At 41.6% G+C, this 24,561-nt stretch overlaps 1 protein-coding gene across 1 annotated transcript in view; it reads left to right on the top strand.

Moving 5' to 3' along the window:
- Positions 1-24,561, top strand: part of kiaa1549lb (KIAA1549-like b) — a gene marked incomplete at both ends in the record, with an annotated part of 53,662 nt that overhangs the window by 2,310 nt on the left and 26,791 nt on the right. The window contains 2 exons of the mRNA XM_083993188.1: positions 20,280-20,624; positions 23,982-24,455. Of these exons, the coding sequence (XP_083849314.1) occupies positions 20,280-20,624; positions 23,982-24,455 (819 nt within the window). The remainder of the gene's footprint in view (positions 1-20,279; positions 20,625-23,981; positions 24,456-24,561) is intronic.

Genomic DNA, 24,561 nt, shown 5'->3' with positions numbered 1-24,561 from the left:
GAATTGATATCATTAAGATATAAGGGGAAATCAAACTAGAGCTACCCCATTGCTTTCATGCAATATTAGAGAACACATTTGTAAATATAAATAACTTACAAGCAACACATATTAAAGTTTATATTTACACTCCTCCTCTTTCATATTGCTTCATGAATTCATTAAAACACAGTCTGGCATTGGCTTTTCATGTCATGTTGTTCCCGTGCTCTGGCTCAACTACAAAACACTGGAGTTTGAATGATGAATGGTACAGACAGACATACTGGCAGCTAACAATACACTGCAATGCAGAAATGCAGAATAGGGTGTAAAGGTAATTTTAGAATTTACTGTCACCGTTACATAGTTTGTCCAGCAAAAACACTTAGCAATGCATTTTAAAACCCATAAACTTCAATAGCAGTATCAATTGGGCTCTACTGCTTGTGTGTGTGTGTGTGTGTAAGGTGTAGGGAATGAAAAACATCCTCAATCTGCTTTGAGCTGCTGATGTAAAGACTCACAGCTTCCTCCCTTAATGCGTGGAACCAGTACAACATGTTATTTCTATTGGAACACCAATATTTGTGCAGCAGTAACATTTTTTCCCCACAAACCCCTTCAGCAGCCAGTAGAGTAGAGGACAGTGCAGCCAGGCAGGGTGCAGTGTCTTGTGGGTATCCTGAGTAATTTTGGCTGCAGAGCTGAAGCTTTTTCATGCAGCCAGATTGATCTTTAATTAACTTGCAGGATCTCTTGTCTGGTTTATTGCTTTCTTATTAACACAGCTGGTGAAATGATGTTCAGCGAGCAGCATGAGGACACGCAGAAGAGCGAGCTAAGCAAAGCAGTTATCTGGTCCTGGTCTGACGTCAGCTCTTGTTTATTGCTGTACAACCACAACCAGGCCGTTGCTTTTGAGTGCTGACAGCTTGATTTGACGGGGGTTAACCTCACAGACCTCTCGCTCTATGAGACGCCATCCCTGAGCTGTTGCCAGTCATCACTCTCTGCTTAGGAATTCATTGAAAGGAGTCATGGCAGTAGGATTCAAAGACATTTCCTATTTGCAATGCAGTCTGAGCTTTCTACCCATAAAATGACTATTAGTGTGCATCAAATGGTCTGTGAGCTGCACATCACAACACTATTTGTGGTTCACTTCTGGTTTCTAATGCACCTACTACCTGTTTGCTTTTCTTTTTTTCTTGCCGTTTCCTTCCACTCCATTGAGATGAGTCTTTTCAGGGCTGTCACGATGCTTAATGTTTAAATAACTTCCAGGAATTAGTTATAATAACCAGCAACCATGACTCACCCTTGGTCTGATGACCTGCCTGCATCAGCTCTGGGTTTTCCGGAGCACATAGTGGTCATGGTTTTTCTGTTTGTTCTTTTTATTTCCCTCGTTTCACCTCATTGCAGTGATTTACTAAACCACATTTACTTATGTTGTGGGTGAGCATGTCAGGAGGGCTTAAGATGTATGTGTCTGTCTGTGGTGTGTGTGTGTGTGTGCGCGCAGTCGGTTTGGTGGTTTCTCCTTATGTGGAGCTTCAGCTGTGCCTCTGTGAGTCTCATCACGTCGGCCGTGATGCAAACAATAGTCTTTGTGAACAGATAAGTATCAAATTGTTTAATCTACAAAAAACAGTGATGCTTTTCTGTAGAGTAGTTTATAGTCCTTCCTCTCCATCTGTTTCCTTTTGCATGTTATGAGGCTGATTCAGCGGGGAGACTATGTGAGGTTGTTCAACATTATGTAAGAACTCAAGTGGCAGAAATGAAAATGCTAAAAGGGCAGAAAGCGGGAATTATACGGTAATTCATTATCAATTAATCATTATGTTGTCCATCCCTGCTATAATTAATTTCCAGGCCTCCTGTAGTCTGTATCTGTCAGATCTTAAAGAAAGTCAAAAGGTCTGCAGTCTTCTCCCCTTCACTGTAAATGAAGCAGGCAGCACTTCTACCGCACATAGATGTAGTCATAAGAAAGGCAAACAGCTTCTAATTAGTATCGCAGACCATCTGCCACACATTATCCCTCATATAGTTCAGTGCAATCAGGGAATATTGTGTTTGTGTGGTGTGTATGTGTGCGCTATGAGCTATCCCCACATTTTCCCCTCAGTATCTCTCTCTGTACCTTGGTGCCTGTCTGTTCTCTCGTCTCCCTCTTTCCTATGAGGTGCAGGCTGATGGCAGACATAGGCTTGGCTCTGCTGCTGCTGCTGCTGCTGCTTGAGAGAGGACAGCAGGTTGCCTGATTTATTGGGGCACACTGTATAATACAGCCCACTGCTCCGCACAAGGCCAATGTTCATCACACCCTGTCACACTGGACTCCAGCAGAAGACAAGGCCCGACGCCTCTAAAATTCAGGGATCTAAGGAGAAACACTTTTGTTTTGTGTCTAAGACATGTTAAGACTAGATATAGAAGATAAAACATAATTCATCTCAAATATATAAATATATAAAATTATATCAAAATGCACACCTGGTAGCCAGCCCTTAGAATAAACTGTGACCTGAAGTTGTCAGTGGACCTGTTGATGTATAGTGTGGTTTAATCTAAAATGTGTGCAAAGGGATACTAGTCCAATTCAAAGATGAGAGCAAGAAAGGTGCTATTTATCTCACCCCAACAGCTGCAGCAAACCCAGGGAGAGAGTCAGGGAGATGTCAGTCAAGCTTGGTGTGCACATACATAATCGTGAAAAGATGTCTATAGCCAAAATAAGTAAAATTATCTATGTGGCTTCACAGTTGGTGTGTAGACATTGTATTTAGTATAAAATCTATTGGATATGGCTATATTAGTTATTCCACACAGTGGCACCTCTTGGGCCACAGATGGGCCTTGACTCTAGTATATATTATTGATATGAAAGTTAAAAATGTAAGAGGATTTTTAGGAGAAATGAACAAGGCTGGAACAGACTAGGATTTAGATCTATGGTGTGCATAAATGAGAGAGACAAGAGAGTCAGAAAGAGGGAGATTTGCCTCTACACAGATGGGGTCATCAGTCACATTTAATGGCGTCACTGTCACTGTATCATATTCCGTTTTTGTCAACTATTGTTATGAAGTGAAATGCAAAGTATAATGCTAAGTGTAGCTGTAGGCTTTGCTTTTTTCGCACAGATGCCTCTGTGGACTGTGGCATTTCAGCTAATCTCTTTGAACCGCTGGAGCAGGGAATGTGAGATCACTGAGACATACAAACACATTCATTACACAGAAGGTTACATGCTTAGCAGCCAGCAGTGAGTTCACAGGCAGACACTAACACAGTACAAACAGGCACAGAGCACTAGCTAGCTGCAGTGACAGTTAATGTAGACTGGATTCAACTTCTACAATCTAGGTACAAAGACATGATACATATACAGTATTTTTTATTCAGTGCTTCTTATCTATGATTTCCACTGCAAAGAAACAGCCTTTAACAACAACTGTGTGTAGACCGGTGCAATAATCTCCTGCTAAACACAAGGAAAACAAAGGAGCTGGTGATGAGTGTAAGTCTCCTCCTGTTCCTTTCACCTTCCAAGATGGTTACACCTACAAGTACCCATGGTGTTCCCCTGTAAAACAAGTTGGGATGGGGGGGTAGGAGTGAACAGGCTGTTCAAGAAACAGAGGGACAAGGGAGATCACTGAGCAGCAGTCAGCCTCTTTCCCTGCTACTCGAAATAGGCCCAATGCTTAAAGGCAGGATGTTCGCCCCTGTAACCACACTCTAATTCATCCACTCCATCTGTGTCATCACCTGCAGTGGTCACTTCTCTGAACATGGGTCATGCTGGCCTACACTACACAACGCAGCATGCTCTAAATACTGTAACAGGTGATGTAGGTAGGCTATACTGCATCATGTGGCTGGTCTGCATGAAAGTGCATGTGAGTAACCTCCTGTTAAACCATTGGCCACCATCGGCTCAGCGTGGTACCCAGTGTGCATTTGACAGCCACCTGCCGGAGTTTCCTCCATTGAAGAAACCAAGTTTTAATGGTTTCTGTTACCGTAAACAAAGAGATAAAACCAGAACAGAGGTGGACTGGTCACGGTGGAGCCAATCCCGGTCTGGCTTTGCCAAGGCTAAAGAGCCATATGTTGACTCAGAACTGCTCCTCGACGTGTGAGGAAGTTGCTACACATTTTTAAATATTTTAAAAGTCTGTTTTTATTGGTGGCCGACAACAGCACCAAAACGTTAGCCTCGTAAACCAGCCTCTCGCGGAAGTGCATTTCATTTCATTCCGAGGGAGAGTCTGGCCTCATCCCCATTCTAAGCGTTTGGACTGAAACCCTCAGAAGGCCGAGCCAATCAGCGTCGCCCGCTGTGATTGACACAGCACGTTGGCCAATCAGGGACCGACTGGTGCAAAGCCCCGTCACTACACCAACTTGCTGATTGGCTGAATGGGGTTGTCTGTCAACGCTACTACCAAAGATATTAAACCGTCATTGCTACTACTCCCGCCCAGCTCCCGCCCACTCCAAACGCTTGCAGGGGGGATGAGGCCAGACTCTCCCGAGAAATGAAATGAAATGCATTTCCGCGAGAGGCTGGTTTACGAGGCTACCAAAACGTTAGCTAACGGAGCAAACTTGTGGACCGGTTAATGGTTATGACTTGATTGCCTTTCATACAGGTGTGGAAAAGTTGTCAGTTGTGCCTCTCTTGTGTTCAGCTGACTCTTTCACTGGTCTTTAAAACACCTTGCTAACTAAGTTTTTTATTAGGTCAGACATGACAGGCTGTCAATGTGGGCAGCACAGTAGTTAGGTGGTTAGCAAGAAGGTTGTGTATTCGATTCCCGGGCCTGGGGCCTTACTGGCTGCAGTTTGTAGCTATCTTCTCCCTGTGTCTACGTGCTCCGGTTGACACCAGCTTCATCTCACGCACGACTCTGCCTGTAGGTGTGATCGTGAGTGCGTTGTCTGTCTCTGTATGTCGGCCCTGTGATAGACAGGCGACATGTCCAAGGTGTAGGCTACAATCAGACAACGCGCAGACGTAACTCACAGGTAGCCATATTGCATCGGTCGACTCGCTCTGACTCTGATGGGTGATCCAGTAAAGAACTATTCATAACTCTGTGAAATTTGTCCGTATATAGGCCTATTTATTAAGTTTAACTAATGTTATTATAATGTTACTTTAATAGCAAGGTAATTATTCATGATTTAAGTATGCAGTATCATAACTGCATTTCTGACGTTCATAACAAACCAAACCGTTTTTTAGTAGAACATGCATCATAGGCATAATGCTCTGAGGGAGCAAGTGGACCGACGCAAGGGTTAGGGTTAGGCAACCCTGCTGCTGCCCAATGACAAGTCATCTAGTCTTCTCATACTGTATCTATGGTAGGCTACTCCTATGTCAGTGGGGATCGTAAGTCCAGAACACTTTCCCACAAAGAAAAATGGGTTCAACAAGATTATATATGAGAATAACATGTGTTCAGGCAGAGTGCAGAATGACATTAAATCTAAAGGTTTAAACTTTGCTGATGTATCTTTGAGGGGTTTTTTCACTGCGAGCAAGCTCTTTGGTAATGATGATTTTTGTCACTTGAGCGAGCATCACTATGAGAAATACAGGCCTACCCATGAATGTTACATTGTTGGTCCGTGAGCCCCTTTTCAGTCACTGAGCTCTCCTGACCACCACTATCATATTGTCATGTAAATATGAGTATGTTATTCTTTTGTGTACTCTAATTGGATTAGCCTATACAAATTCAGGCTAGGCTTGGATTCAATACATGACTTCCATTCAAAGAGCATCACAATATGAATAAAATGTGCCATCATTTAGGTTTTTCTTTAATGTGTAAAGAGTTTTTTTTTCTGATGGATAATATAGGAAGGAAAATGATGCAACAGTCTTATGAAACTATAATATGTATCTCAAGCAAAACATTCAGACCTGTAAGGACTTTCAATTTATCCATGACATTGTTCATTACAAATGCATCAAACAGCATTGTCAGTGCATTACCATTGCTCACAGCCAAATCAGTATATAAAGTGACCCCACACAGGCAGAGACATGTTGACTGAGGTAGATTATGACTGCGAAACATTAGCATCCATCTCACAGTCTGTGAAGAAACCTTTCATTTTAAATCCCAGTGACATCACAGATTCAGGGGCTCGCTCTGATTTTTAGCTTTAGTGAAACAGGTTGAGAGAGGAGGCAGTAAAGATGACAGCATCAGTGAAGCATCAAGGGTGCAGGATAGGGATAAACTGAACTGAAAGAGTATTAAAGGAAGTCTTCAACAGTTTTAGAGGGCCATCTTATTAATCAGTAATCGAGCTCTCTTGGGACTGAAGTGTGTTTTCCTGGCAGAATATAGAAGCACTTTTTGTCCCTATAACTTTGCAGGTAATTTGAATGAACTACACAAACAGGTGCTAAAATGTGAATGCATTTAATTTTAGTCATTTAAAGGAAAACCTAAAATAAAGGCATATACTGTATGTTATGTCACAGACAGGTGGCTACTTAGTTGCTCTTTAGGAAAATAGTTCTTTTTTAAACAAGAAAGACATTTTCTTGCAGCCACAGGCACAAGACATATTGAAATGCTCTCTCTTTTATGCACGTTCATAAATCTATACCATGTCGCATTTGTTTGATTCATGCCCTTACTTTAGAGCACAAGTCACCTCTTAAGTCTTTAAAATGGGACGGGCCATTCCCCACAGGCCAATTCATTACTGGGATAATCCGAGTGTGTAGCTCCACTGCTTCTGGAGAAGTACACATATACACACACACACAAACAAGACCCATGCACATGCTCCAGCTCAAATCCATCTGTAGAAAAAGTCTGTGCAAGTTGCACAGTTTGTTTCTCTTCATCCTTCATGGATATCTTATTAATTTGTCCTCAGAGACTGTGTGTATTTGTGTGCTTGTATTGACTTGTGTAATGTGTGTCACAATTCGCCACTCTCAGCATTTTTGTAACCTGCTGCGGTGAGGGAACCTTCCCTTTATTTTAATGCTAAACATTTTTAGATTATGGAGCTGCTGTGTTTGATGTTCAGTTTGTTTTATAACATCAACTGTGTTGCATCAATCTCCTTGAAGCTAAAACTCACCACAGGACCTGACATATTGCACAGGAGACCTACAGCTCAATGATTTAATTACAGCAATAAATGGCTATGTTTTTCATCCACCAACCAACCAACCAAACCACAGAAATGATTTGATCTGTACAATATTGGTAAAATGCAGTTAAGAGAGTGACTGTGTGTGTGTTGCTTTGTTGCCAGTGGTACTGTGATGTGTTAGGTGTCTAATGAAGGTCAAGAGTGTGTCCATCGGATTAGATCATGGTACCTATAGGAGACAGACCTCTCCTTGACAGTGGACGTCATTACAAGGTATGATTTGCCGCCATTAAAAGGCTCTCATTGTAGGGATGGGGGAAGGGCACAAGTTTACATGAGAAGAATGACAGAATATTCAATTTACGAAGTCTGCAAGGAAAGAGCACAAGGAAATTAAGCTTAGGGATGATTTAAAGAGGCATACAGACTGAGAGTTTTAATGTTAAAAACCACGTATATAAAAAAAAACATTTTTTATTATAAAAATAGTCCTAACAGATGACAGGTTGACAAAATAGAATGACATCTCAGGGAGAGGGACAAAGAAATACACCATCAGAAACTCCAATTATTTCCATTTTCTATGTCAATTTTCCCAAAGAAACACAGAAAAAGGAAAAGAACATAATTTGTTTTTTCTATCTTGTCTTTTTACGTTTCAAATCGTACAGCGCCATAGATGCACATCATTGGAATGTCCCCATTTTGATATGTACTGAATGATGTGTCCTATTTTTCATTCTGAAAGAAACCTGCAACCTAGCCGAGCTGGATAAACCATTCCTGAAACGATGGCTCCCGTGGGGACGTCCATCCTCTTAATAGTGTCTCTGTGCCCAATATTCAACTTCTCTGAGACAAATCTGTGGCACTACAGTCGGGTGACTGTGAGTGGATATATAATCTTAGTCAAAACCCCAAATGAAGACTGTTAAGATTCAGTAATGAATTATAAATTCTCAGCTAATGAAATCTGAGTAAGGAAAATCTGAGGACATTTTGATAGCAGATGGTCCCATCTGAACTCTGACACTTCCCACAGTTTGCCGTATTTGTCAGCCCACATCTTGGACGGTGTCCAGTAGAATCATTTAAGAACCTGTGAAAAAATCCTTTCCTCTACATTAAGAATTTAATTCTCTTTTCAAAAGTAGTCTCTGTGATCTGCATTTTCTCTGTGAAGTGAGGAAAAACCCCTTGAATAATATATTGAAGCCACATACCCCAGATCCATTATACTCAGGTGTACTTGTGACCTTTGAGATGATGTAATGGGGATGTGTATCTTTGTCTTTGACCCTGTCCAGAGCGATTGATGTAACATATTATATCAATCGAGCTGACCCTGTCGTGCCACAGAGGTTAAATATGACCAAAAGTGTATGGCTATGTAATGTATAAGAAGATTAAACTTTCCTCTTGCAACAAATGTTTTCAGCTCTGGCTGTATTTGACTTGGGATTCCCTCTGATACTTTCCTCTGTATGTATGTATTCATATTACAGTCCCAGTATTTGAGGCTATGCATCTCTTAGTGGTAGCAGAGTCTACTTTGTTGTTTGACCAGATGCAAAGGCGTACCAGCAACAACACCAGCTTGTACTGTGTCCACAGTATCTGAACATGCTGTCTCTTCTTCACTCAAAAACAAGGCAAACTATGGGTTGCTCCTCTGAGATGCAGGCTCATGATAAGAGCTGTACTGATCATCTAGATTGAAATGTAAAAATCACAGGTCACAGAGACAATTAAGATGATGTTCCAAACTGCATTTGCCACATGCACAGAAGAAGTAGGGTACTCACAGTGCAGCAGCTGGAATGTGTTGATGCTGAGAAATGTGACAGCGAGTGGTGGATCCTGAGGCCTTGACAAGATGTCAAGTCATCAGATGCAGCCACTGTGCAGGTTTACATGGGTTACATGTCGGATGTGTTGTCTTATTATAGTGTGTGTGTGCTGGACTTGAAGGACAAGAGAAAGTTACCTTTTTGTACTGCCACACAGTTCCCAACTTGTCCAACCAGGCTTACATTTTTTTTCCTTGTTCACTCTAAATTGCAAATCCAAACCCCTTAAGTGCTTAAAGTACTCCGCTTAAATGGGAACATATGTTGCATCTCTTGAGGCCAGAAAATCTGTTAAAAAGATCCAAAAGGTGTTATGTTCTAATATCACAGGACTGTTGGATTTATATCTGTATTTCCATCTTTAGCATTGCAAATACCTTGCTTGGATAGAACATATTCTTGATTCAGCACTCAGGTCACACTGTACTATACTGTAGTAATGCCTTGTACTTTAAACTGAAGTCATAATACCACAACTACTGTTGTTACATTTCAGTTATCACAAAAAGGACTTGTTGTCACACATTATTTATAAAGATACATTTTTGGAAAAGAAATGTCAGAATTCAAACTCGACAGTCATTTCTTTCTTGTGCACCAACAATTTGGAGGGTATTTTTCATTAATCTTTCACTTCCTATTACAATAAGCTGGATGGACGTTAATATACAATAACAGACGGAAAGTCTATTTTAACTTCCACTGAACGTGAGTTTTTCAGTCACTGTCAGGTGTCACTTCTGGTACTATTTTAACAAATAACCTATATTTTTAATGCACGTTCATACGATGGCCTATGAAAAGATGGGTTTCAAGTTCTGGACATCTGCTAACTATGAATACAATATCTTTCTCATAATATAATTGCTCAATTACATGTTTTTTATTTAGCTGAAAGAGTGTAACATAATTAGTTCTAAATCATATAATTGCAGATGTCTGTTTGTACATAAGGCTGTTATTATAGATGCATTATAATACAACAATAGAGAAACTAGCAGACAGTACTTCTTAAGCAAAGCAGTTTCATAATTCTTTAACACCACGTTGAAATGAATACCAATTGCAGGTGAGAATATCTCCAACACTGCGGCAGGATTACCAGTGTTAGAGGAGTTGAATGCAGAATTACTCATTAGTATTTTCATCCTCATTGGAAACGTGATAGAATGATCTTTCATGGCCACCGTCACAGTAGAAGCTGCAGTGTGCAGTGGCCCTGTGGTGTTGAATTGAAGATGCAGTGGAGGCCTTTGTTTGAGAGCTCATCCATCATGCTGCCTGCTGGAGTCAGCAGTGATCTCTGTGTTTGCGTTGTCTGTGTGGAGTGTCAAGGTTGAATATCCGATTGCTGTGATGTGAAGCATGAACTAGTGTCTGTGTTGTAGCTCAAACATGTGTTGTTTGACCCGGTGTTCAGCTGTGGCGAACATCATAACACAGCCATGTCCTGAATCCTGTATCTGGAAGATTTTCTCTGATCTTGTTCTCTGTGTCTCCCGTTGTGCCCAAAAGGCAAGGTTATTTCTTGTCATAAAAGAAGCAGCTCATGAAAAGTCCAGGAAATATTACTGCAAAAATAGCACATTATGTTGTGTTGAATGGTATTGCACTGCATTAAGAGCATATTGCCATTTTAATATTTCCCATTCACTGACTCACCAACACTTGCAAAGCATAACCAGTTTTATTATTAAGTTGTGGTTCCCAGTGTGGGCTCCATGCACCTGCCGCGGGCAGAAACTTTAGACTTTTATCATCTAAATAATTGTTTTTGCGATGAAGTGATTCAGCATTTGGTCAATAAAATATATATGATGTGAAGAGATATGAAGAATACGCATTATCTTTTCCCCGAGCAGTTCATAGCTCAAAGATGTTCAGTTTACAACAGATGAAGAAAAGCATGCAGATATTCACATTTGACAAGATGGAATCAGTGAGATTTTTGAACTGTGCAATGATAAAACATGTGCAACTGCAATGATCAGTTTATTATCAAAGCAGTTTCCTATACTCTTGATTGGCCTTATTAATCCTTGTAATGAGCTGAGAGGGAGTAGTTTAATTTATTTTGCATTTCAATATCTTTGCAGTGTAATATGTGCATTCCGTTGAGTAAAAGGATTTTTTTGCATGAACATGAACACTGGGATATAAAGAAAAAAAATCTTAAATATTTTTGAGTCATGAAAACATTACTGTCAGCATGTAACACATGAAGTGTTGGCCACAGGTTATACAGCAGCACTGAGATTGTATTACATACATTATAGCATTCTTTGGCTTGACTTGTGAGGATTTCATAGGGGATCCTTGAAGCTTAAAGGGCTTATCCCACCTTGTTATCCCCCATTGTCCTCCTGTCCCCATCCTCGTCATACCTCAGCCAACCTCTGCTGCAATATATTCTATAGATGCGGTCAGAGTCGGGTACATCTCCTCTGTCTCAAACATCAGTTGGTTTTCTGTCTGAGCCTCTCAGGAGCTTGTTACGCAGTCATGGGGGATGTCTGCCACACACCCTGTCTATTGTAGAGATGTTCTTGTGCTTTTTCTTGTGAAATACTCAATGTTATGTACAGATGTTACAAACTAAGTTGATCATTTGCCAAGTGCAGTAAATGTAGAGGAATTTGCATAATGACCTTGAATTAAAAGTTAGGGAGCAAAATGCTGTGTGTGTAAATTTGTCTGTATTTTAAATGTTGTTCCTTGGGATAGATAACAAGAAAGAAAGGACTGGTTTTTTATATTACTCATTCAGCTCATCCTTGCAGGGACAAACTGTTTCGATATATTTTATTGATAGTCAGTTTAATGATAATACTTTATATTATCTAGAGACATCACGCTGGTTGATTTCAGTAGTCGAATGCATTACTTTGGTTTACATGAGGTTTAGTTCACCTATACATTTGTAATTGTACTCCACCAGATTTTCAGAGGGTTTCTTTTGTACTTTTTACCCCATTATGATTTGAGAGCATTACTTACTGTGATTTTTCACTCAGAAAAATATGATGACCCTGTAAAATGCAACCTTTGAACAAGAAAAATGGTGACCCCTTGCCAGATTTTATTTTAGATGTTAGCAATTCCACCAAAAATTGATTACCACATATAAAAAAAGAAAAAAAAGAAAACTTTTTTTTGTCTTCTCTTCTCATCATTGAAATAATATTTTGGGTCATTTGAGGTGAGGTCGTGTGAGGTCCAATAGTCAGTGTATTACCTGCAGTAGATTTGGATCAATGCCCTCCTAGCCAAAAGTACAGGCACAGAAGATGAGCAATATAGGCTACTGCTGTGGATGGGGCCAGCTGCAAAAATACATTTCACTGCTTTTCGCTCGCTTTCACTGAGTTTCTTCATCTGACTTTGGCCTTTTGCTGTGAGCATTTCTAAAATGGCTAAACACTGTGTTTTTAATACTTCACAACCCCACATCAAATATTGCTTTAATCATCTGACAACTCCACAGGTTTCTCCGACCCCCTGGTTGAGAACCACTGGACTTAACTAGTTAATTGCTCCAATTTATGAAAGTAATTATTCTCTAATTTAGAGTCCTCACACATCATAACCCAATACTGAGACAGCTGTAGCATATAAAACAACAGTTGGTTTATTCCTAGCAGTATTGATCAGTATCAAACGTTGAAGTTGTTTATAGTAACGATACGATACGATACGATACGATATGCGATACGATAACAATACACTTTATTGTCCCGTTCAGGGACATTTGTCTTGGACTCTCTAGCTGCGCCATAAATGCCTTCATGGCCACAATGACAAAAAACAATACACCTCAGCCATACCAACCCAGCAAACACAAGACTTAACAGCATTGCACATATCCCATAACATAACATCCAACAGCACCAATGATTATTTTTCTGATATTCATGCTCAAGACAAGTTGCTGTTTCTCATTTAACCTTTGTTGAAATAAATATAACATTCATTGTATTATTAAATCTTGTATCCAAAATTAATCCATAAATTAGGAGGGGACCTTGATGTTAATGTTCACCTTGTACATAGTCCCATCAACTGCTGCGTCTATATCTGATGCCCTCCCTTGACCCCCACCTGTCATTTCACACCTACTGTTGTAATCTCCGGGCCCATCACAGCCTCAGCATGTAGCTAAACTCCTACACTCATCCCTTGCCTTCTCTGATATGTACGGCCCCAGGAAACAGTCATGAGCTCCAGTTTGATACAGTCGCTTTTCTCTCTCTCTCTCTCTCTCTCTCTCTCTCTCTCTCTCTCTCTCTCTCTCTCTCTCTCTCTCTCTCTCTCTCTCTCTCTCTCTCTCTCTCTCTCTCTCTCTCTCTCTCTCTTTCTCTGTCTGTGTGTTGGGTTAATCCAGGACAAGAAATCAGAGCTTTCAGATTATCAAACCAGTTTGAAGGTTTGTTAGCACAACATCTGCATATCTATAAAGATCAGAAGATCAGAAATGTCACTTGATGTAAGACATTCTTCGATGCATTTGTGCAGTCTGAACAATAAAACCCTTCTGAATGATTACCTGTGATGCTTCAGTGAAAAGAAATACCATGTATCTACCTTAGCTTTACCTCTATATCTGTTGCGTGCTATCTCTGTTTTCAACCTTGACAGTGCATAGGCCAGTGTTGCCTCTGGGCATGATGCTGTAGTGAAACATGACTTATTTTTGGTGGTTTTAATGGGACTGTGATTGCCTGCAGTACCCTACTGAGCCCTCTGACTTCCAGTCATCCTGTCTGCTCCACTAAGGTTCATCTGGTCACTTGATATATCAGAGGGAATGGCTCGCCCTGAATACTTCTACTACATGTTTACAATCTGGAATAATTGGTGCAAGTATTTCCTTTCTTTGTGTCAATTTCCCTCAACCAAAGCAGTGTGACTATAAAAAAAAAAAGTTATATATTGTTATGAGCAGTGTTAAGTGGTTCCTCTAACGATGTGGGAGTTTTGTCTTCAAGATCTGTCATTGAAGCTACACGTGTGTGTTCAGGCTACACTTCAGAAAATAGTACCGTATTTGAAACTGTTTCAAAAATCTTATTTTCAGCATTATTACATCATCTATATTAATTTAGATTATTGTAGCTGATTATTTTCATGGGTTGCGGTTGGGACCTCTGCATAAAAATAACCTTATTCATTGTTTAGACCCACCACTTCCCATCTACTTTTGCCAAAAGAGTTTGAGCCAGCGGATATATGATCCCTCATGTGAGAGTGGAGGGAATGTGTCCCCTGTCACCTTCCAAAAAGCTTGCTAAAAGCCCTGAATAATAGCTCTCTGGTGTGTTTTACTGAGCCAGTGCCTGCAGTGGAAAACATAACACTTGATGGGAAAATTACCCTAATGCACCATATAGAAATGCAGATACAGGAAGAAATTAATACAATGTAGTTACCAGATTCGTTTTTCTTCTCTTGTTTTGGCACCTTTCCTTGTGCGCAGAAGTACAGATAACTACCAGTTGACAGATCTATAAAATCTAACAGCATATGCCACCATATTGCTTAAGCCTAAATGAGAAAAGCTCAAACACAGGGACAAGGACAGTCGAGAACAGTCTGAGTGAACAGTAATAGGAGTGGACAGAGTGCAACAACATGAGCCATGACTACAGCATCCTGAGCTGCATCAGGACAGAAGTCAGTGTGTCGACATGTCAGGCTGAAAGGGACGGAAGGCCTTAGCGTGAGTGGATAGACTGAATTTATCTAGAGAGAGAGAGAGAGAGAGAGAGAGAGAGAGAGAGAGAGAGAGAGAGAGAGAGAAACACACAAAGATGGAGGACAGAGGGGGAGAGTGCTTAGCTTGAGTCAGTGGTCAATTGTGCAGTGTTTGATTTAGTGATGTGCGGATCGATACTCAAGTATCAATACTTCCAATACCAAACGTGTCCGTTTTAGTATTGATACTCATAAGAAAGTATCAATACTATCACCAGTCTGCACTAATCTGGGGTTAACAACTATTTTTTTATGACAGTAGACTGTTACTTTGCTATTTACAGGACCTATTCCCCACTGGTTGGAAGGGACTACTGTACATCTGCTTCCACCTCTGAGGCGAACTATGGTTGTGTTAAATTAATCCGTTCTGCACACACACACACGTCTCAACTCATAGACCTAATGAGAGCAGGAGGATTAACGTTTGGATGTTATTCTTGGAAAAAAAAGTGTAAACTCTCACCCATTTGTGTTGTGTGTCTTTGAATGATTATTGATATATTGGGTGCAGTTAATTGATGAACAGAATAGGGAAGTCCTGTTTTTTTGTGGTGAGTGAATCATACAGTTTGGTAACTATCTGTGTCCATGCTTATCATTGTGGCTTGTTCCACTTATTTTGGGGGGCAGTTTGCCTTGGGATAGGGTAGTGTCAAGACAGTAAGGGGAACTAAGCCTATGTGGTACCTGTTCTACCACGTGAGCCAACAGGGCGCCCCCATGCGTGGTGGTTATCACTCCTCTCCACAGCAGTGGAGAACTTTCAGTTTTTTGCTTGACTTGGCTCTTCCCAATTTTTTTTTAAAAGACCCCTTATCATGCCACCTTTTCCTGTTTTCACAGAACTAATACCGCCTCTACGTGTGATTTTAGATAACATAGTGGCTTCTGCAATCAGAGGCATGACGTGTAACACAACCGTGTCGGTGTCAGCCTTATGATGCCAGCTCTGTCTTTTACACAGATGTCTGTTTTGCTGGGTGACTGCCTGCCGGCTTTAACGTGTTTATGCCCTTTATACAGAGTGGAGTTAAGGCACAACATTTCCACTGAACAGCACAGCTGAGCTGTGTACATGGGGGCTACAGTCAGGAGACTGACGCAGTAATGTAAGTTACACAACAATTTAAGAAGAGTTAAAAAGTATAAGCTAACATAAGGGTTATCATGACACTAAAAACTTAAAAATGTAATATTGGTGCCGTGGAAAATAATAACTGAAAAATTGAAAAAATGTATCTCCTGAAAAATTTGAAGTTCCAACTGTTGGATCCTTCACAGCCCAACCTTTGCCACAACGCATTTCGATCGAAAACTTGGATTATTGTGTGGAGATAGAAGTGGTGGGGAAAACGTAAATTAAAGTTATTTGAATAGCATTTTCTATCTTCCTCTCCTTCGTATTTTTTCTTTGTCTTTTAATTCAAGCCACCTGTAAATACGATAACAGTACGAAAATGCTTCAGCTCGGCTGAATCATGTTTTGGAAAAGTCCTGCGTAGGCCAGACCACCTCATTTACCTATACTTCTCTGCAGTATACAGCCCCTGTTTGCCTCACATGCAAAATACTTCCAAACATTGTTTTGGGTTTTTTCATTTTCGACTAAAACTGGTGGTGGAGGCCCTTCAGCAGCAGCTCTTGCCATGTTAAGTTTGTTTTATGCTGGCAACACCAGCCAGCTCTGTGTTGTGAACATCAACTAGTGTTCATGTGTTGTGTTGCTGGTGCGGGGACGGCCACATGTGTGCCTGCCGGTCTGTGGTGGTGCTGTGTGAAGTTCTGTCAACTCAAGAGAGCAAAGATGGCACTGCTGGTGTTAAAGCTGTTACAAGTGAGTATCCAGTCTGATAGTATATTTTAGGATCAATTAGTATCTCAGGGTTTTTTTGTTTTATTATTTCTATTTTGTTTTTTTTTAATCTAACATTAGCCACCATAGGCTGCTGGTTATACCAAGGCCAAGTATGGCAGTAGCAGTATGTTGAATTTAGCAAGGGGATATTATTTTTGCTTACAACTTCAACATAATGTGTTGTTTGGGCTTTGTAAAATTACATAATATGCCTCCAAATTTGATAATGGCTCCTTTGGCTTAGCTTCAGGTTTTTGAGATGCCCTTGGAAATAAACAGGTAATCAGTCAAAAAAAAAAAAAACTCTTTGTCAGAGGCACAAAATGAGTGATTGAATGAATGAACATTTCAGTTAATACCATGTGCACGTCTCTGCATGCTTGCAGGGTGAAGTGTCCACTGGGCTGTGTTCCAGACAGCTGATGCGTGTCTCAGCCTGCTGTGCTGTTTGCACCCTTTTTAAAAAATAAATAAATGAGTAAATAAATAAATAAATGAAACGCATAGTGCCGGATGCATACGACATCCTCCCTCCCATCCATCAGCATTCTTGCTAACTGCTTCTCCAGCCCTGCACAAAAAAAAATGTGCAATATGTATGTCAACACACTCCATCACAATTTTCTCCCTCCAGACTTTCTTCAACCTCACCATTGGAGCTCTTATTTATCATTTTAATAGAACAACAACAGCTCAAAGCTGCTGTATATGCCTCCACCATCCATACGCAGTCAAAACATAGCAAGGACTTCTGAGGCGCTTTCTGAGACCCGGCTTCTTCTCAAATTTGTTTCTGCGCTCCCAGGGTTCCATCCACCTCACTATTGAATTACACTCTCTTGTTTACCATTTTCCGCACATAAGAGAACAAAAACAGCTCAAAGCAAAAGGAGTAGCAGTGTATAATGTGAGTTGAGCAGTGGGAGCCCCAGCAGTGTCATGTCTGTGTCCTGGTAGCTCAAAGATACCGCTGGCTGCAGAGGGATGAAATGAGTGTGGAAATGAGGTCTGTGGTTTGTGTGTGCTGGTTGCAGTGGGCTTCTGAGACAAGGGAGGAGAAGAGTTTAGCTGTCTCCTCCTTAAGAAGTAAAAGCATATCATTGAACATATATGCTATATCAATGGGCAGTTTGCACCTGTGTTTAAAACCCTGTACCATCCACGTGTTCCTTTTATTTCTTCTTACATCTGTGGTTTTTCATTGTTCATGGTTTTTCATGGTAAAACTGTTCATACTTTGTGCGTCACTTCATTTCACAAAAAATGCAGCCTGATATATTTGGTATCTTTGGAATCTTTGGTGTCATCACTTTGCATGCAATAGAGTTTATAACAGAGCTCTCTTACACTTTCTGTCCTGCTGTCATCAGTTTTTGAGAATTTTAGTCTTCAGAAATATTGAAAAATCACCCATCACAACCCAAGAAAAAAAATCTTTAAACTTGTCCAACCAACAGCTCAGTACCCAGAGATCTTTTCACATTTCAAACTTTAGCATATGACCATCAGACCATCCAATTGAGCACATCTTTTACGATCCAGGTGACTGGCACCTGTATAGCATTACTTTTCTCCTGCTGATGGTGATGGTGTGAAGAATCACGGTGATGAACATAAAGCTGAGTACTGTTTTCCTTTCACAGTGACCTCCATATCCTCAATCTTTCCCAAACTGTTCCAGTTTTCCAGGACTATTTCATTTTCTTTTTCCATGTACCTGCCAGCTCTCTCATAGTGCTATCTCTTTCTCTCTCTCCTACATTCAGCACATCTTGTCCTCTCTCGTCCATTATTGAAATCCGCCCATATGCTCAGCTCTGTCAGAGCAGGTGGAAAACCACAGGTGGACCCCACACCTCCGTTCAGACTGGCCATCGTCCCGTGCACCCATTCATGTTGCCACTGGCCACTGGGCACGCTAAACAGGGGAGGGGGTGGGGGGTGTTTGGTGTTGGGCTGCAGGAAGTTCTCTTTCATTTTGATAAGACTGAGTCACCTCTTAGTGGCCTTGAAGCAGGGCACATGCATCACCTGTGATGTGACTAGAGAAATACATTTCTCCATCTCCCACTTGTTTTATATCACCGCTTTTTAACAGTGGGTTAGAAATTGCGATATAGCAATTTCACTAATAACATTTTAGCACATGAATGATTTATCGAAGAAAGGGAATTAAGTGGGATCATGAGTACAGCATGAAGGGGTTGTCTCTAAGAAATGAATTTTGGCAGTTAATGAAATTCAGTGATTTATCCCTCCAAAAACAACTTATGAAAAGCATTATGCCAATTATCTGGGATATTGGTGACATTTAAGAGTATGTTCAGAGTTAGTGACCTGGAGCTTTTACTGAATTTATAGGTGTTAGACTATTTTACCGTTTGGTCTTAATGCTCTGCAGATATTTGCAGAACATGAAGGTTTTCACATAGTTTTATAGCGCCAGCTGTGTGAGTTCACACTGCCTTAGGCCAGTCATCATGTATGTAATTTAGAAAACACGGACTCAAGGGCCTCACATTTCTGCAGCATGCGCTGGACAGAATGTGATTATACAAGCCAACCTGATTGGAAAACAGATTCGGCAAAAAATGACTTGTATGTGTGAGTACCTACAGTAGCCTCTGTTTGCTATCGAGGTACATGTTTGTCTGTCGAATGGTTCCCCCTGCTCATGTTTAGCTGGTTCACTGGATGCACTTCAGCAGGGGAAAGATGCTGAGGGGGTGGGAGATGTGACAGGACTGCAAAGCTTTATAAATGGATAAAAGAATCCCTGTATGGACGTGTCGAGGATGTGCTGAGAATAAAAGAAAAGCAGAGGGCAGGACTGGATGAGAGAAAACGCCACGTTATTCTGTCTTGGTGCAATAATCAGCTCCTGCATTTTCATGATACTGTAGTTACTACAATGTAAACTTCCATATCTTTCTGTAGGTCTGCCTTTCACAGAAATATAATTCTGTGAAGGCCAAAAGCTGTAACAAGTCCACTGTGTGTTTTAGAAGTAGTGTTATCTTTGCTATACTTGAACACCGTCCCTTGAATAATTCTATTTGTTCCACTTTGAAGATCGTCTCCCTTTCTCTCCTTTGGGAAAACATAAATGTCTGCCCTTGGTGCGCTGTCGCAGATTATTAGAAAAATGTGTTTGCGCCTTTAAACCTGGAATGTGTGTAGTATTTGTCATGCGTTTTCACCTTGGGGCAGAGGACAGAACGATTACCACACAATGGCAATTAAAACACTGTAGATGTATTGTCAGGACTTTTCCATGGGTGTGTCAGACACCTGATTCTTTGTGGTGGCTGCATCTTTCATCTTTTTAAAAGATAACTCTTTGCTGACATTCAGGCTGAGTGAATATGCATAGCTGCTGAGGCAGTCAGTTTTTTTATGCTGCTTGATAGAAGGACATACAGCGCTATAGAGACTTTGCAGCATTAAATAATGACAATGCTTAATTGATAAGTTCAATAATAAAAATTGTAAGCTTTAAACTCAAATTTATCAGTATCAGTCTGTCTTATCACTCATATAATCTACATATGATGAGTTAATATTTGTTAATACCATTAACAAAACCTTGAGTTACAACTTTAAGAAAGTTTACTGTATAAACATTGCTGCTAGAAGGTGTTGGTACACAAGAGATAATTTTAGTTTCTTCCTGTCTGTTCCATTGACAGAAAAATCCACCTATGATGCCTCTGGCTCCTCGTCTCTACCAAGCGACCCCGCAGCCACAGCTGCTCCTGTTCGGCCATTGACTCACCTGTCGGTGGCGGAGGAGGTGCCTTTCTCAGCCGTCCATTCAGATGGTGACTCAGAGTCTGAGGGAGAAGGTTTATCAGGGCAGCCTGCCTTTTCTTCTGTCTTAACCGTCATGGCAGGAACTGTCAAACATCCGGTGAGCCTTGATCAAAGTCAAATCTCGCCGACTGTCACCGGGGACGAGACCCACACCACCCAATGGCCTTCACATAGTTCCAGCCATGGCTCAGAGTCATTCTCCTCGTTGTCAGACGTCGGAGGTAGGATCCTCTCTACCAGCTCAGGTTTGTCTTCCAGTGCATCTCAAGAGTACACCACACCCATAAAGGCTGTTACCCTGTTATCACCTGTCGCTAGGCCCTCACACGTGTCCTTTTTGGATGGGAATAAGAATATCTCATCATTTTCGTCATCAACAGTATCATCATCAGCAGTATCATCTCCTTTATTGTCATTGTCGGTGTCGTCACCATCTCCATCCACTTCATCTGTCTTATCATCACTGGTGTCTCAGTTCTCTTCATCATCCTCCACTGAGTGGCGAGACAAAGCTGTATCTTCTCAAGGTCAAAGGATTGTGTCCAGCACTGCGGCTGTGAAAGAAACAGCAGCATTAACACCAGCAGGGTCTCAGGATTGGACAGACAGTCTAACAACTTCACAGACCACCATTCATTCAGCCGTAGTCCCACCAGCTGTTTCACAGGGATTGCAAAGCATAACAATCAAACCATCACATTTTCCAGATGAAAGCAGAAGTGACAAGAGCAATACAGTGACTAAACACTCATTTTTCTCATCAGCAGATAAAATCCACCGAGCCAGTGATACATACACAAGGAGTACAAGCTCAACAATAATCAAGACCCCAGGAAACGGCATGTACACATCATATCCCTCTCCTAACCAGACAAGACAGAATCTTTTAAAGATTTTATACAAACCCACTCAGATGCAGAAACAAGGTGTGAACTTTATATTGACCGATGATCTAGAAATTAGCACCTCATTTCCCTCCAATCAAGAGAGGCAAGCTGTTCAAACGCAGCAGGGAGATTCACAAAATCCCACATCAGCGCCGCTGTCTGCCCTTCCCAACGGATATTCAGCTTCTAGTCATGTCACACAGCAGGTGTTAAATCGAACAGCATATGGGAAAAGGAAAGACAAAACAGCAGTAGACACTCAGACTTTAGCTCACAATCGTGTTGGAGATTCAATGGTGTCACCCCTCGGTTCACATGTTATAAATCCAACTGTTTCACCAGCAGTGACGTTCAGACCCGCTGCATCATTTTTAACAATTCCCTCCAAGGCTTCACCAGGTAAAGCATCTTGCTCCGAAACGGCAATCACTAAGCTAATGCCAGTCTACTCCAGCATGGTGTCCTCGGAGCATACATCTAATAGTGGTGATTTAGTGATGGCAGCGGGTCACGGCAGCCCCGGAGTTCCTGCCATCAATATGAATTACAACCAGGGAGGGATAGCAGGAGCAGAGCTCAAATCTGTTTCCACCCAAGCTCACCAGAATAACTTGCTCTCAATCACACAGCCGAGGCCGGAGTCCACCGGTGGTTACATCCTCAGTTCAATCACCAGAGCAGCAACACCCCTCCCCACAGCAGAGTTGGATTCACCAAATTTGCCAAAGAATCAAGTCATAAACCTTCAACAATTTGTCGCACAAAGAGTGTCTTCCAATGGCGTCATAGAGCCTCGGCGATGGGCGACTGTACAGATGACATTTTCCCCCAACAGTGGGACAGTGGCTCCCTCAGGTTCAGCACTGCCAGCTAGGTCAGAAAAAGATATGACCTATAAAACCATGTATGAAAGTTTTTCAACCCCCCACTCAACCTACTTATTACCCTTGTTCCTCAGCGACAGCCCGTTCCACAACAACACCAAGGATCTCCTGTCGGCCAGTAGTGAGATTAATTTTGTAGACCAACCAAAAGCCTTGTTACCATCCAAAGTAACTCCCTCACAAAGACCCTTTCAAACAAGATCTTTACTTACATTTCCCCGCAAGTCTGATGCAAGATCTGATGTAATGCCATCCACCAGTAAATCTAAACAGCTGGTGTCCCAAGCTGAAGTCTCCTCTAATATTATAACATCTGACAGAGCGGGCTATGCTATACCTTTGACTTTCAAGCCAGAAACTAGTGCAGAGAACAGTAAAACATCACCAGCTTCCAGTATTCACATAACACATCAAAAGAGACCTGCTGAGAGCTTCCACAGAAATATTGATAAGAGCTCAGCTTCCCCTTTATCTAATGGTAAGGAAGAGTCTACTTTAATATACAAGAAGGGTGTTCCGCAAGGGCAGTTCACAACACAGTTTCCATTTTTCATTACTACAAAAGATGTTTTTATGTTGAAAAGAGGCTCTGAAGGTTCTGGCAAAGGATCTCCCACTGAAATCGCTTCTTCTCCAGTAACTTTTGATGTGGCATTAGGCCATCTTAAAAGCCTCCCTCATAAAGATGATGTGATAGTCATGAGCAGTCATGAGCAGTTTTCTCCTTTCTTGTCCGAAATCGTCCCAACATTGAGGACAGCCACTTTTTCCCACACCCAGGGACCGGTCACTAGTGTTACTAGTGATAAATCCAACTTTTATTTAGGCAAACAGACAGCCATGCCTTCCACTGCTTTCTCTGTAGCAGCTACTACTTCCTCCAGTGATGGACAAAACAGCACTGAGACAGTGAGCACTATTTTCAGCTTTGGCACCAAATTAATGGCACCATATAAAAAGTGGGAAGACACTAAGCCAGTGCCTGCTCAAAGCAGCGCCTTTGACTCAGAAAATACATCTACTGGCTTTGAAAGGGCAAAATCTAATTTACAAGCAGATGGCCCATCATATGAACATCCAAAGCTGGAAAATGGACAAGAGCGTAATGTGCATAGATTGAATTCAACTGATCCAACAGTTGACAGTGATCTGTTTTCACTTTATCCAACTGTTGGAGAATATCCATCTCTTGCATACGTTAAAGGGACATCAGATTATAAAGAACAGAGTATAGATTTGTCTGCAGCTGATGTGAAATCTGGTGTTGCTCTCAGTTTGCAGCAGGGACAGACTGTCAACACTGCTCCTCCACCAGGGTGGGGCTCAGATACTTTTCTGCCAACCTCTCATATGACTATCGACACTGTGACATCTTCACAAGGTACTCTGCTTGGATTTGTGTATAAGAGCTACCCCACTTTGGCAGGGGACGGGAGCGTTGCACGTTCAGCCAACCTTGTAAACAGTATCTCAGGCACTGACCATATCAGCAACACAACTGACTCAAAACTGAAAGGAGTAATGTCAAGGGAGCTGATGTCATCATCACCATTAACCCTGTCACCACCATCGTCTTCAAAGACTTCATGGCTATCATTCAGTGGTAGTAACGATCCTCAGGTGTTCTCTCACTTACATGTGAGTCTTACCACTTCACTATCTTACAAAACGTCATCAACATCGTCATCATCATCATCATCCGTAAAAGCTGTGCCACCCACATATTCCTCCCTGTCTCCTGTTCTGAACTCATCAATAGATTCTGAACGCCCACAGCATGGTACTGATGCGCTTGTTGTCCCTACAGAGGCGGGGTCGGAAGAGTTAAATGCCGGAACGTCCAGTTTCCCCAAAGAAAAAGAGGCCAGTCTAGCCCCCTCTCAGTCGGTCAGAATTGTGCTTTCCACTGGGCCCACTGAAGGGACATCTCAGGTACCACCTCTGACCCCTCGACAGGACACCACAACAGCCTCCGTGAAGCTCGCCACCACAACTGTAGCTTCAACCGTCAAAACTAAAAATCCCCCCGCTACCATGCCTCCCACCGTGAGACCCACACCGTCTACCGCCGCTACCGCGCAACAGCCCATGCCTGTTACCAGGAGAACGACCACCACTACCACCATCAGGACCCAAACCAGCAGGAGAGCATTCACTCCACTTATCCTGAGAACAAGTCCTCCCAGGGTGGCCACAACCATCTTCATCTCCCCTTTCACCACCACCACAGAGGCTCCGCCACAGCAGTGCAACATTACAGAGAGAATGTGGGTGAAAACAGGTAAATAATAGTTTTCCCACAGTCTTGGGAAAAAACTGTCTATTTTTATTATGTCTTCTAATTTTTTAAAAATGTTTTGTTTGTCTTTGTTTGTCTTCATCTCTAT

This window comes from Trachurus trachurus, assembly GCF_905171665.1.
Source record: "Trachurus trachurus genome assembly, chromosome: 3".
NCBI lineage: Eukaryota > Metazoa > Chordata > Actinopteri > Carangiformes > Carangidae > Trachurus > Trachurus trachurus.
Note: the sequence above shows the minus strand (reverse complement) of the source record. Positions and strands in the feature narration are given on the sequence as shown.